This window comes from Leptosomus discolor, chromosome 16 (genome assembly GCF_034619465.1).
Source record: "Leptosomus discolor isolate bLepDis1 chromosome 16, bLepDis1.hap2, whole genome shotgun sequence".
Lineage (NCBI taxonomy): Eukaryota > Metazoa > Chordata > Aves > Leptosomiformes > Leptosomidae > Leptosomus > Leptosomus discolor.
The window spans coordinates 11568310-11581689 of NC_141406.1; the positions used below are offsets into that span (position 1 = coordinate 11568310).

General features: G+C 42.6%; 1 protein-coding gene across 1 annotated transcript; it reads right to left on the reverse strand.

Moving 5' to 3' along the window:
- Positions 1-292: 292 nt before the first annotated feature.
- Positions 293-13049, reverse strand: LOC104351869 (transmembrane protein 132C). Its single transcript, XM_086474195.1, has 5 exons — positions 12886-13049; positions 12135-12408; positions 10885-11076; positions 988-1492; positions 293-942 (listed from the first exon to the last, which is right to left on the reverse strand). Exons 1-5 carry the CDS (start codon positions 13047-13049, stop codon positions 293-295), a joined length of 1785 nt encoding a protein of 594 aa, XP_086330321.1.
- Positions 13050-13380: the final 331 nt, after the last annotated feature.

Here is a 13380-nt window from a genome sequence, read left to right on the forward strand (position 1 = left end):
ACAACCTCGTCTTGCCCAGTTCAACATACTGGTCATACGATTTCCTTGTTCCTTTCTGCTATTTATATTCCACTTCCTAAATCCATGAGTAGCAGAATAACTGCTAGAAAAACAAATCAAAGTGAAAAACAAAAACAAACCATGGACAGTTTGGCAAATTTCTTTCCCTGATTATAAAAACTGCCTCATCATTTCTCCTGGTGATTGCTTCCCCTCCCCCTCTTCTGTCCCAATATATACTGTAGAACTGAAGGCATCAAGGTGTGGTTAAACCCAAAAAACCAGCAAGGAGCTACACTTTGTCTTTGAACTTCTCCATGTAGTTTCGTATCTCTTTGGAGTCCCCCAGGTCCATATCCTGGCACACCCACTTAATGTCATCGTCATTACTATTTAGGATTGAGTTGACGGTAGGACAACCATCGTCGGGTGGGATGGTAGTGAATGTCGTAAATTTTACCCGCTTCCGTTTAGATGTCGGCGAATGTAAAGGTTCAGATTTCTGTTCCTTTCCGAGCTTGCCCCCTGAGTCAGCGCACCTGTGAACCTGGCTCTGAATGTTCTTCTGAGCACTACCATTGAGGAGCTGGTTGCTCTCCTCGCAACCCGAGCCTCGGTCAATAATAGTTGTGTGCTCATCCTGCTGAGGTGATGCATCTGCTGTGTTCTCCAGCAGTTCTGCTTCATTTCCCAGCCAGACCCAGTCATGAGAATGGGTCATGGTGGCCTGTCCTTCCACCAGAACCTGCTTGTGACGGTATTTCAGTGCAAATGTTGCACAGTTTATTAGGAAGACTAGAATTGCCAGGCAGAAGACCCCTAGCAGAGCATACATCCCGATCTCCAAATCACTAAGGCCCCTAGGAGTCTGCACCAGGTCATTTTCCTCCATGCCTGCATTGCCTTTCGGCAGGTCTACTTGAGCAGGGAAGTTGGTGAAGTCTATAGGAATGTTCTGCAGCTGGCTATCGTCCGAGAGTTTGCTGCCATCCAGCCTATTGTTTTTAATTACTTTATTTTTTATTACGGATTTTGCTGTGGTACTGACTTTTCTGATGGCGCCTTCCTCCCTCTCTGCTGAAGAGCTACCATAGTATCGTCCATCCTGGCCATACCGTTCCTGATCTGACACTTTGTGCCGCCGGTCGCTAGCGTGGTTTTCAATCTCATCAGCATCATAATCTCCGCCTGTATCGGAGTCTGCATCATTCTGGCCGAACTTGACTTTGATGTTGCCATTCCCCACGGCCAGGACACTTTTCCTCTTGGACTTCTGGCAGGCTTCAGAAATCAACATGTCCACCTTGATTAAGGTGCCCTGACCTTCACCTTCTGCTGCCACGACGGGCCATTTTAAGGGAGCATTCTGGTGGATCGAGACAACAGCTTCGTCTAACGATACAGCAGAAAGGGAGAAGTCCTTAGAGTCATAAATGTCCAGCGGAGTAACAGAGCTGTCACTGAACTGAATCCAGGTGCTTACTACAGCTTCCTGAAAGCAGAGGGATATGGTTAAAGACAGGGTCTTAAATAAAACAGCTCAACCCATTGCAGCTCATCAATCTCTCAGCTCTGAACAGCAGCTGGAGGAAATGGAAGACAATGGCTCTGCACTGCATTTAAAGCAAACCAAGCTCCAACTGATGGGGCAGAAAATTGGTCACATTTTTCACTAAAGGTTTCACTGTTACTCCTTCCTGCAAATGTTTTGCAAAAGAACATATAAAATAATTGGTATGAGATGTCCGTAATACCAAAGTACTCATTAACAAGCCATAATTTACATGATTTATAAAGAAAGTCATTCCTGTCGTACAAAAGCTGAAAGAGACAAACCAGAAAAATTACTAGAGGCACTTGACAGAACACTTATTTTCCTCATGTTCCCCATGCACAGGTGTCACCGGGAGCTGTCAAATTAAGCAAGGCATAAATATCTTAGCAGGAATAAGGAGCTACCACCGTATCTTGGAAATGGTTAGAGCAGAAGATTCACCTGAAAGAAAACACTTCATGGAACAATTGCCATTTTGCTGCAGAAAGGTTTGTTTCAAGCAAACCTTTATCCTTGAGATAATTAAAAAGTCCACCACATTTCAGTGTCAAGGAGAAGAGAATGGGGATTCTGGTATGTTCTCTACAATAAAAATACAAATGGCCTGGATTTAATTGGACTGTCTTTGTTCTCTGCAGGTAGCACTGTTAGAAGTCATCATTAGAAGCAAACACAAAGCTAGAGGTCAGCTCTTTGCCATTTGAAATCCCATCCAGATGATATAGATATTTACTTCTCCACGTCTCAGTAGCTTTCCTTGCAGGAGATTTCTTTATTTTTTCATTCGCTCTATGACTTGCCTGTTTAGCCAGCAGACATGCAGGCAGATTGCTGGAGTGCAGCTTCACACAAAACTGAAGTTCTTTCCTTCCCAGACTTAAACTGCAGATGGCCCTAATAACTTTACACTTGGGTACATCAGAACAACTGGGCTGAAAACCACCATCGGGGAAAAACATTGCCACCCTGTTAACGTCCAGTCATAATACAAATTTACAACCTAATATGGTTTTCAATTGGCTACAATTTGTTATGCTATGGTTATAAACAAAGGGAATTGCTACCCTTCTAGTTAAATTTAAAGCTTTTCAATGAAAACAGCAAGGGGCATTTAGCTGTGCGGACTATAACGACTATTTGATTTCCAAAGTGCCATCAGCAAGTTCTTGAGGGACTGAAAGAAGAAAAATAAGTCGTGGCACAACAGGAGAGAAGGCAAAGTTCTTGGAGATTCAAATGCACTTCAAATAGCTGAAATGTAGCCAGAGTAGCTCAGAAGCTGGGAAGGGTGAACTGCGTAAGGAAATTAAAACAGCTCAGCTTTCACTAGAGAAACAACCCTGAAATGGCTGAAGAGACAGAAACATAAAGCTGCAGGGCACAGCTTAAATTTCTATCATAGAAATCCACAGTAAAGCAAACCCAGTTGTGGGAGAGTAAAGCACTTTTTTCTTTGAATGGGTATCTGTAGAGAGAAAAAGATGCATGTCCTCCAGCAATTCAACACCCTGTTGCCTTCCTTCTCCCTAAAACAAGAGGACAGCCTTCTGTACCATCAAGAAGGTGTGTAAGATATACTTACTTTTCATCAACCTATGGAAGGAAAAAACACCAGAACCATTTCAATCACAACAGGCTTGACATTGTCTGCCAGTGGAGCGCTCTTTTGGAGAGCAGAATGAGAAAATAAGCACAGAATTTTGTACAGTTAAGGCTCGAAATTACGAGGCCTGTGCCTCCTTCCAGCTCTGCTGAGGACTCCCATAGTTCCACATCTCTACGAAAGGATTTACATTATTAAGTCCTTTGTGCATTCCGTAACAGCCAAACAGCATACCTAGCGTTGCAAAGCCCCAGATCTGATTATGGCCCTTACTATGCAAGTAAGTTTTATCGGTGATAGAACAGCCTCTCTGAGTGATCTGGGTCTCCATCCAGACACTGGACAGGAATATGTACTAGGAGCCAAATAGTCTTCTTTCGGGTCATCTTCAAGATACTCACATCCCTGTTTGGTTTCGTATCTTGATGCCCTTCTGCTCTAGCAGTCCTCAGGCACCTTTCAGGTTAAGAGCTAGCCAGCATGGAAAAATTCAGCCCAAATGGCTAGCATTTGACAAAGTTGTACACAACTCCAAAACAACTTTTATTCTTTAGACTGTTTCTCCACTATTCTGCATTCCTGGTTTTATGAAGTCGAGAGGGAGAAAAACGAAATGGCAGTCAGCTGAAATTTGCGGGCACACACGTGATTTACTATAGGTAACAGAGGTGTGCAATAGCTTAGCCATTATTTTCAACCAGCATTGACATTTTTTATTTCCAAGAGATCCTTTTTTCACAGGAAGAACCAATTTTTTCACAACACAATACCACAAAACACAACACAACACTGTCATGCTTATAATATGGACAATGTTAATTAAAAGGGAAAGCAAACAGAATGATAGAAAATTCTCTAATTTCAAATCCTGACAAGGCTTATTGTATGAGCCCAAATACTCTATTTGGCAAGAGATCATCTAGTTTCATTCATATTGTTAAAGGAAAACTAAAGGCAGGCGAAGGAAGTGAATTTCCCAAATGATTATAAATTCTGAAAAGCTAAAAAGAAAAAAAGAAAGAAACAAGAAATGATTTAGTACTATGTCCTTCAAAGAGCTGCTTCCGCAAATCCTACGTACTGCATCAATAAATCCCCTCGAAATCTCTGACAAGGTCCTCCAATTACTATCAGCAGATGAAGATGGATTGGAGTCTTCTTACCTGCAAAGCTGCTGCCCTTAGTCTGATGCCCTCAACACTGAGGTGACAAATGCTTGTGTTCATTTATTATCAAGCATAAACAAATAGTCTGAGGGATTGTGTGGCTCTCCAGCCTTTCTTTCCTACACTTTTCCTCCCTCTCTCACATAGGCACACTCACACACACACACACACACGTACTCACTTGCACTCCCAGAAGAAATGAATCACAACTACACATCACTGCCAGCATCTCTTAGAGAAGAGGATGATTTGTATGGTGACTGTAATGATGTGAAGTGACTCAGATAATGCACATCAGGTCATGTTAATGACAGCAAAATCCAGTCCAGAGGAGATTAAGAAACTGCTTCCCCCAGCCACTTTTGATTATCAAATATCATGCTTTTCTTAAGCACATAAAAAACTTTATTTATCGACAAACACTTTGTGTACATTTTCCCTTGTGCCGTTGCTGTTCTATTCCTCCATTCCAGGTGTAACTTCAGCAAGTCGGCCAGTTCTTGATCTGCTGCAGTTCCACCACCTTTTCTGGCCTTGAATTACATTGCTGCTTATCAGTCCAAAGACGCCACTTGATAAATCTTCTGGATAAATCTGCATTTCACTTTTTGTTAGTAGTTTTATCTCCATTGTTATCCACTTTGCCCTAGTTTGGCTGGGCCAGGATCCCAGCCCAGCCACGCTGGGCAGGCTGTTAGCAGCTCCAGTCCGCCAGGGCAGCTGAGCTGAGTCAGCTGCAGGTGCAGCCCGTACCGTAACGTCATGGGCGTTATCAACGGGGAGGGTTTGCTGAGGAAGGGGAGCTCCTGGGGGATTCTTGCTGGGGTTCCTCCTGCTCCTCCTCTGGCTTCTCCCTGCTCTCCTGCTGACTGTGACTGCTGCATATCCATTTGGCTGAGTATACCTTTTTTACACCTTTGCTGGTATTAGTGCTGTTTCATTATTATTATTTTTTTACTACAGTCCAGGGGTCTGCTCTCCTTTTCCTGATTCCCCTTCCTGACTGGTGAGGGGTCATTGGGTGACAGAGCAACTGGTATAGTTTAGCCCAGATATGGGCTAAATTTAGACACACTTGTCATGTTTATGTGAGTAAAACAAAGCAGAAATTACCAGGGTACAGAAGTAACATGGTATTAATGGAAAACAACAGCCCCCGAGGAACTTTGTATTGCCTGACCTGCAATATTTCAAACCCTGTTGTATGAGTCACCACAAATGGAATTGTTTGCTGGCTACATCCGTTCCACCTAGATAAAGCAAGGAGGCTCACACTCCAAAAGGCAACCTGAATGCAGGAAGCAGAGCTGGTTTAGAAACTCAGTAGAAAGCCCATCAAATAGAGATCTAATGAGCCCCTCTGTGCTGGGACTTGCACAAGTTGCCTGTGAAAATCTGGGAGCCACATTGATGACTATTTTGCCCTCTAAAGCACCATACACCATTGGAAAGTCTGCTTATCTTATGATGTTCCACTGAGCCCACCTGTAGCATCATGGTCAGTGACTGCAAAGTGTCCATCAATATCTTCTCAAAAAAAGCTGGTGTCAGGGCATATATCTTGTATTCTTCAAGCAAAAAATATGGGAGTTAAGTGTGTAGGATTGGTTGCATTTCAGAGAATTCTTCTCCTTAGAAATACAGATGAGAGGACTGATCTGTATATTTGACTTCATCCCATGCTCAGAATAAAGAGGTCTTTTAATAGTCTTCATTCACTAAGGCACAAATAAAAGTATCTGTGAATAAGCCCTGAATTGCTGGGGTCAGCTGCAGTAGTCCTGGAGTGAGGCAGGACACCAAAGGAAAGAAATGGATATCTGGATGGCTCTGAAGAAAACAAATACATCCCTCCCTCAAATAAAGGCAAGGGAATACTGTTCTTAGCAGTTTCTACTAGACCATCTCTCATTGTTCTGTCTGGGGACTTGAGTGCTGAAATGGGTTTCCCTAGCATTTTATCACAAGAAATATCACAGTATTACATGTGCATTTATTTTTAAGCCTGTGGCTCGTGTAGTAAAAATTGGGCTTGATTGTTATGATGTGGAAATGAAAGACAGCCAAGACTCAGATCTTAATTCAAACCATGAATTCCCCTACTGTGTATTTCTTTCTCTCCTTTTTGTCCAATCTGCTAATGTGACATTCTGTTCCAGTGGGAATTTGCTTGTATTTGCAAGGGAAGAATTCGGATTCTTATCTAACAATACATCCTTTCTCCCTTTCCCATGCTGCTTAATTCCTTTGTCATACTTGTGAACTACTACATTCCTCTGTCAGTTTAAAGAAGATACATAAATACAATTTAAGTGTAATTTATACTGCCAGAATGGGATAACAAATCCACACCATAAAAATACACCTAATACCTGTTACTAAACTGTGGGATGCCAGTGAACTCTCAGAACTAGTTTGCATGAAGGGCATAAGCTAAAACAGGGCAGTATTGTGTCAATCCAAAAGGCAGGGTCATGCAAGTAACTCTTCCTATCAGAGTGAGAGCGGACATCTTGGAGGACACTCCCTGAGGTTACAGATGACCTCACAGGGTTGGGTCTTGTCACTGATGTCAACAGGAACTACACGTGTGAAAGAGAAGAACTTGGCCTTTAGCAAGCACTAACATTGCTCTTTTTCCCTAAGAAAATGTCTGCAGTTCTCCTGTAGCACTATGAGATACATTAATACACAGATGTTTATTAAAGGCTTTCTTTTTTCTTTCTTCACTCTCCCATCTCAGTTCATTAGACCACATGCAATACCCTACAGTGATGAAAAAGCGAAGATATGACTGAGTTTCCCTGAAGAGACAGCTGAAACTTAAGAGTCCTTGAAACTCAGATCACAAAACACTTAGACACAGTAGGTTTTCTTTTATTTACATTTTGGAGAAGCATTTAAGATGGCAGTGTTGATTTTAACAACCTTCAGCAAGCCAAATGGAACGGCTTTCCTACCTGAGCAGATGGCCACTAAAAATAAACTGCTCACAGCTAGAGTTTCCAAATTTTCGCAAGATGCTTCAACTTTGACATTTAAAAGTTGGTCAACCTGTATTTGTTTTTAGGTACCTAAATCACTGATCCACTTTTCAGTGCCAATGAGCTTCTCATCGATTTTTTTTTTTTTTTTTTTTTTTTTAAAAAAAAAAGTATGGTCTCAGCATCCCTCAAGGTCACCTCGTCACCTCAGGTAATTAGTTGCTCAATTATAGATAAAGATATCTAACTTAAGGCATCCAAGATAAAAAAAAATTAGCTTATCTTCTTTAGATTGCAAAGTATTTGGAGAAACTGCCAACTTTTCAGGACTTGTGTTTTGGCTGCTTTGTGCTACTTATGCAGACATGGCATGGTCATTATAATCAAGGAACTAATCTAGTCATTATATTCATTGAAAGAAAGCGATAGCAAAAATACTAAACTCCTTTCTATGATATTGAAAGATCTGTAATAGCACAATCTGTATAATGCTTAATGCCTTCCATTGCACTCTACAGATGTACTGCTTAATCTGCTAGGGACAATATTGTGCCTGCCAGAGTACCAATTACCCAAGGACATTTGCTAATCTGTGTTGAAGCTTGGCTGTTGAAGTTGCTAAAGTGGAGCCAAGGAAAACATTTGACTAAGAACACTTGCCGGTTTTTTCCATCTAACAATGCTGAGACATACACAACAATTCCTGAGAAAAAATAAAACCTTCAGCTCTCTGAACTGTTATTTTGTTTTTCAGTTGCATCAGTAAGGTTTGCATGAGTTATTCAGGCCTTTTTATAAACTTGTTTGACAGCAAAAGACACACTTAAATAATGAAGTCATTGCAACATTTAAGTATATGCTTAGTTCTGGGCTGTCCCCTTGAAAAAAATCCTCTTTCAAAAGGGCTTGATTTTCAGAAAACACTCAGCACTCGCCTTCTGAAATTCCAGCTCAGTAAGGATCTCAGCTGATACACTCCAAACCATGAGTCACTTCTTGCAAAATTTAGCCACAAGCATTCCTACATCAGCATTAATTCTTCTAAGGGCAAGTGACTTAAATGTTATATCCTTCACTCAAACTGCAAATGAAAGGAAAAGATGTACGTGACTCTACAGGCCACTCCTATGCTAAGACTATTTCCTTCAATGTATTTTCTAGTGTGAAATCTCTTCCCCTCTTACTTTGGCGGTGATGCAAAGTCCCTGAGGTCTCTTTTCAACAGCTCTTCCTTGGGCAAGCCCTGTCCATAGGCTGAGTAAGACTCGGGCCTAAGAACAAACGAGTGGCTTACAATAAGGTAGGAGGTGAACTGCACAGTATGTGGAATTAGCTCAGGCCTCTGGGACGAAAGCCCTGCTGAAGTGCCCCACTCACCAGGGACTGTGCTCGGGATCCACAGTGACCCAGCAGGAACAGGACCGCAGACACAGTCCTTGAGCAGGGACAGACCCTCACAAATTCCCCAAAGCAAGCAGTGATGCTCCCAGCAAAGCCTTCAGTTGGGAATCAGGCAGGACAATTCTCTTACTCCTGGTGGAGAGGAGGTGGTGGGAAGACAAGCAGAGGCAATGGGGGTAGGGCAGGCTCCAAACTGGAGAAGCTGGGAAAAGAGGCAGAGACTGAAGTGGGGTTCCACAAGAACATGCTGCTCTGTGCTTGCAGGAAACTGGGACAGAAGGCACCATGTGTAGGAGTGGGAAAAACGGACTAATTTGGGACTACTACTAAGCAACCAGATTTCCTTGGGCATTCCAGATCCTGGTGTAGAGAAGATTTTCCACTGCCTTTTAATAGAGTCTAGGTCCTGTGTGGTTTTCCCAGAAGGACTCTGGAGAAGAAATAACAGATTTTAAACTTCTTTTACTGAGAAAAAGGTGCTGGATTTTCTCATGCCTCCTGCTTTACCGTCAGTATCTTCAGTAAGCATGATGCAGTAGTGCCGACTGTAGGCCCAGGAAGAGGACAGTAGGGGACAGAACCCCCCCCCCACTGCCCAGCAGTACCAGAAGCAGAAGGCATTACCCAGAATGAGAGTCTGATATGCCCAGTCACTTCCCTATCAGAAATGTGCCACTCTGAGGAAACTGAAATTATCTCGCAAAAGAAAGCTTAAACGAATTATTTCACTAAAATCGTTCCATAACACAGAGGCTGGGAAAACTAATTTCAAAACAAACCATGTTCACACATTTTTAGTCTTTTGTACCATTTCATAACTTGCCAGTTGTAGTGATACATAATGACACGTCAGATCACATTGCCATGCCATAATCCAACAGGAGATGTCATGTTGTGCACTGCTGAAATGCACTATCATAATATGCCATAACCTGATGTTGGTAAAGATCTTTGCATACTCAGCACAGATCATCTATCCATTTGAGCAACCTTTCCAGAATCACAAGCTCTTTTATCTGCAGTCAAAGCCATGATTCTTCCAACGATGCTGCAGGACAAACAGTGCTCTGTCCTACATAACAGATTTGGGTTAGGCATGCTGTAGCTTTTGCTTTTACCGTCTTTGTCTGAAGACAGTATGTCAGACACAGTTTCTAAGCCCTGGAGAAGGGTATAAATGGGTTAATTACATAAGATTCTTATGTTTACAGGGTGCAGTAAATGGAACAGATGGGCAGCATGTCCTTCTAGTTTGGACATTTTCCTGTCACTAAGTTATAAAACTATCTAAATTATTTTTATGTTCCAGAAAATTAGGTAGCAATAATCATGAAAATGGGCCATAAAACCTGACTTGAGATCTCTCCCTATCTATGTGAGATGAAATACAGTTTCTGTGTGAGGAGTAGCTGTGGACGGACTTAATTGCATTGTCTCCAGTCCCACTCTTCAAATGAACTGACTGAAAGAGCAATGAACATACAGCTTGTTCCACTGCTACTGACCCTTGTTTTCAATCTGTTCCACAGCAACTGTTTGCCTTGATCTGGTGGTGTTCTCCAATCTTCTCCTCCTTGTGGGTTGGGACCTGAAACATGCTGCTTGATAGACTCCCTTTACAGGGATGGGAATTTGCTGGCTTAAACTAAGTAGGATCAGCACATGAACTGAATGATGTACCCCCCAAAATCCACCTAAAAAATAAAAGGAGAGAGGAGCCTGGCAGTCTGCCGTGACTCCAGGAGGGAAAAGAAATGTATTTGGCTATCTTCTGCCTCTATTTTATAGCTCTTCAAAATATTAAATTGTTGTGACACACAGAGCTCTGTGCTCTCTGGCATGGAAAACAAGGGCATGCTCATAGCAAACAAGGATCACTGTCCAAAGACTGCCTGTGTTGCGAAAATAACTGAAGTTGCATCATTTAAGGAAAGAGTATTAAAAATGTAAATAATATAAACTTCAGTGTAGTCAGAACTTTTGCTGCAGATTAAGCCCATACTTGAAGGGAAGAAATGAGAAGACAATTCCAGAGTATCTCTAGAGGAAAGCAATTGACATGGACACGTACCACACCTGTACTTTAAAGTCTGCTATGAATTATCATCTGTACTTCATGTTGATAAAACACTGCCCCATCCCAAAAGGCAACAGTAAATACAGAGCGTACACTACCTGCTTAGGAGTATGAAGCAACTCTTGGGCAACGGTTGTAGCCACAATAGCCCGACTACTTGCTGCACTTGGCTGAAGAAAGAGCGAAAGCCCAGCCACCAGCTGGACTCCAAGGTCTGTTATGGTCACTTTGTCATCCAGCACAGTCACTGTCTTCTCTGCCAGGATGGAGTCAGACAGAGGAGACAAAACCTTTGGAGAAACACAAAAGAATCAACTTAGGAAAAGGCTGATCATTTAAAATAACCTTTCTTGAGGTCATCGTCCCTTCTTGTCTCCAAAGCTTTATGTATAGAAATGAAATGGCAGAGCACACTGAAAAGGCAGTCTGATTTCATTAGCAGAGTTGGAAAAACATTCAGTAGAGAGGCTGTGGCTGAGAACATTGCATCCAATACTGAGAGCTACACTATCTCAGTTGTGTTATTTGCATCATTTTGCTAGAAGAGTTGATTTAAGACCTTCTTCCTTTGTTATTCTGTGTCCCAATATGGATGAGCTCATCAGGCTTACTTCCCAATCATTTGAAAGGGACAACATCTAGGACTTGTCCTTCACTTCTTTGCTTGGAAATTTTCATTTCTCTCTCTTTTCTGTTCCTGACGGAACACAAAGGTAGTAGGATATCCTCCCCTTTAATGAAACAAAGGGCCGTACTGATATCTTTAGGGAACTAAGGATAGCCAGTTCATGCACATACTGTCTCCTCCACCTTCCTCATCTCATATCTACAGCTTAGATTAGCTATATTCAGTCTTCATGCATTGGCTTTAGTAAGGATTCAGCTGGGGCAGAACTGCGACATGATGTTGGCCACTTGTACGTTTTGAGGTTATTAACTGGGTTGTGTTTTTTTTTCCTGAACTAATGCTTAAATAAGTCAAAAGAAACTTGACACAATCTAAAGATCTCTCTCAAAAAGTCTAAATAGTGCCCATCAGCTGACTGGTGGTAACCTGCATCCATGTGGGGCAAGAGCACTGACTTCTCACTGGGCCTGGAAATGCTGCCTGTCCTAAACAACTCTGAAGGCTCCATGGCTTCCAGCTCCAGGCCATGCTGCATGCCTCAGACCACCTCTAGCTTGGATCACTGTCGTTGCATTAATGCTGCATGCAATGCTCCAGAAGGTCACAGGAATGTAATAGGAAATCATCCTGTTTCAAGACAGCAGAACACTATCCTGGAGTTATACCCACACACAGGTTCTCTATGGGAACGGCAGAATGTGGCAGTGTAGAGCACAGTACCTGCATCGTTGTCATTCCTACTTCCCGTCCAATCAAAATCCTGCCGTCCTGCAGCTTGGCAATGTGAGGATCCTCCAGTTTCATAAAATCCCTCACCAGGTCTGTAATGTCAAACTGCCAATCTGAGCCCAGCAGGTAGCTCAGTTGACCCCAGGGGCTAGAATCCTCAGCTACAAATTGTGTGAGGACCCGCACCATGGCATGCTGGTACTGCAGAGTGCATCCTCTTCCTTTCCGTTCATCTTCATCCTCATCATCGCTGTCTCTGGTGGGCCTTTTTTCATAAGAAAATGAAGCATAAAGAAACATTTTCAAGAATATTAGTGAAAACTAACATTGGAGTGCTAAAGGAGAGCACCCTCTTAAGTAACAGCCCTCCCTTCTGGTTTTTTGGACCACTGCTGATTCATGGCTACCCTGCATGATGAAGGACCATACAAAGGGCTGTACCACTTTTTCAGCTAAGCTGGTATGTCTGAACAACTACAGCTCTATAAGTGGACCTTACCAGAGCACCACACTGTACTCTGTTGCAGAGGACACACACACAGAGAAACAAAAGCCCCACAGATTTTAAAAGCTTTATTACATCTGCAGATGTCTGGTGCAAAGCTGGGGATTCCAGTACTGCTGTTCCTCAGGGAAAATGCTGCATTTTGGGTGCAGGTGCTGCAGCTGGTTTTGCTGAGACTTAACATCAACTCCACTCATTTTACAAAAACACCCAAGAAATTCAGCAACTCAAACCCACCTTTTGTTGGAAACAACTGGGACTCGCCAGCCTTTTATTTGGCTCAGTTCTGTGTCCGAAATGTCGATCTGAAGAGGCAGGCGTGGAACCCAGACTGTGATTTGCAGAGGAGCACTCAGGTACTGATAGGTGAAGTTCACAAGCGCGTTCACCTTGCCTTTCATTTCTTTGCCATTGACAAAAACATAGTCACATCTGTCAGAAACCTAAGCGGGGGGCAGGGGGGAAGAGAGAGAGAGAAAAGAAAAGGCAATCACTGAGACAAAACAAGCTCAAAGTGTAACCCCGGCATCTCAAACACAAAAACAAACAAAAAAGGCTCCCTTCCCTTTATGCATGTTAATGATGGCCTTTTACAATGGGAGCAGCTGAACACAAAAATCCTTCATTGGCTCAGGAGGCATAATTATGCTGGACATGCCTAAAGACTGGATACTATTTATGAAGCTGGTGTTTGATTTTTCTCTTTGTTATGCAGGGATCACAGTGCTGTGG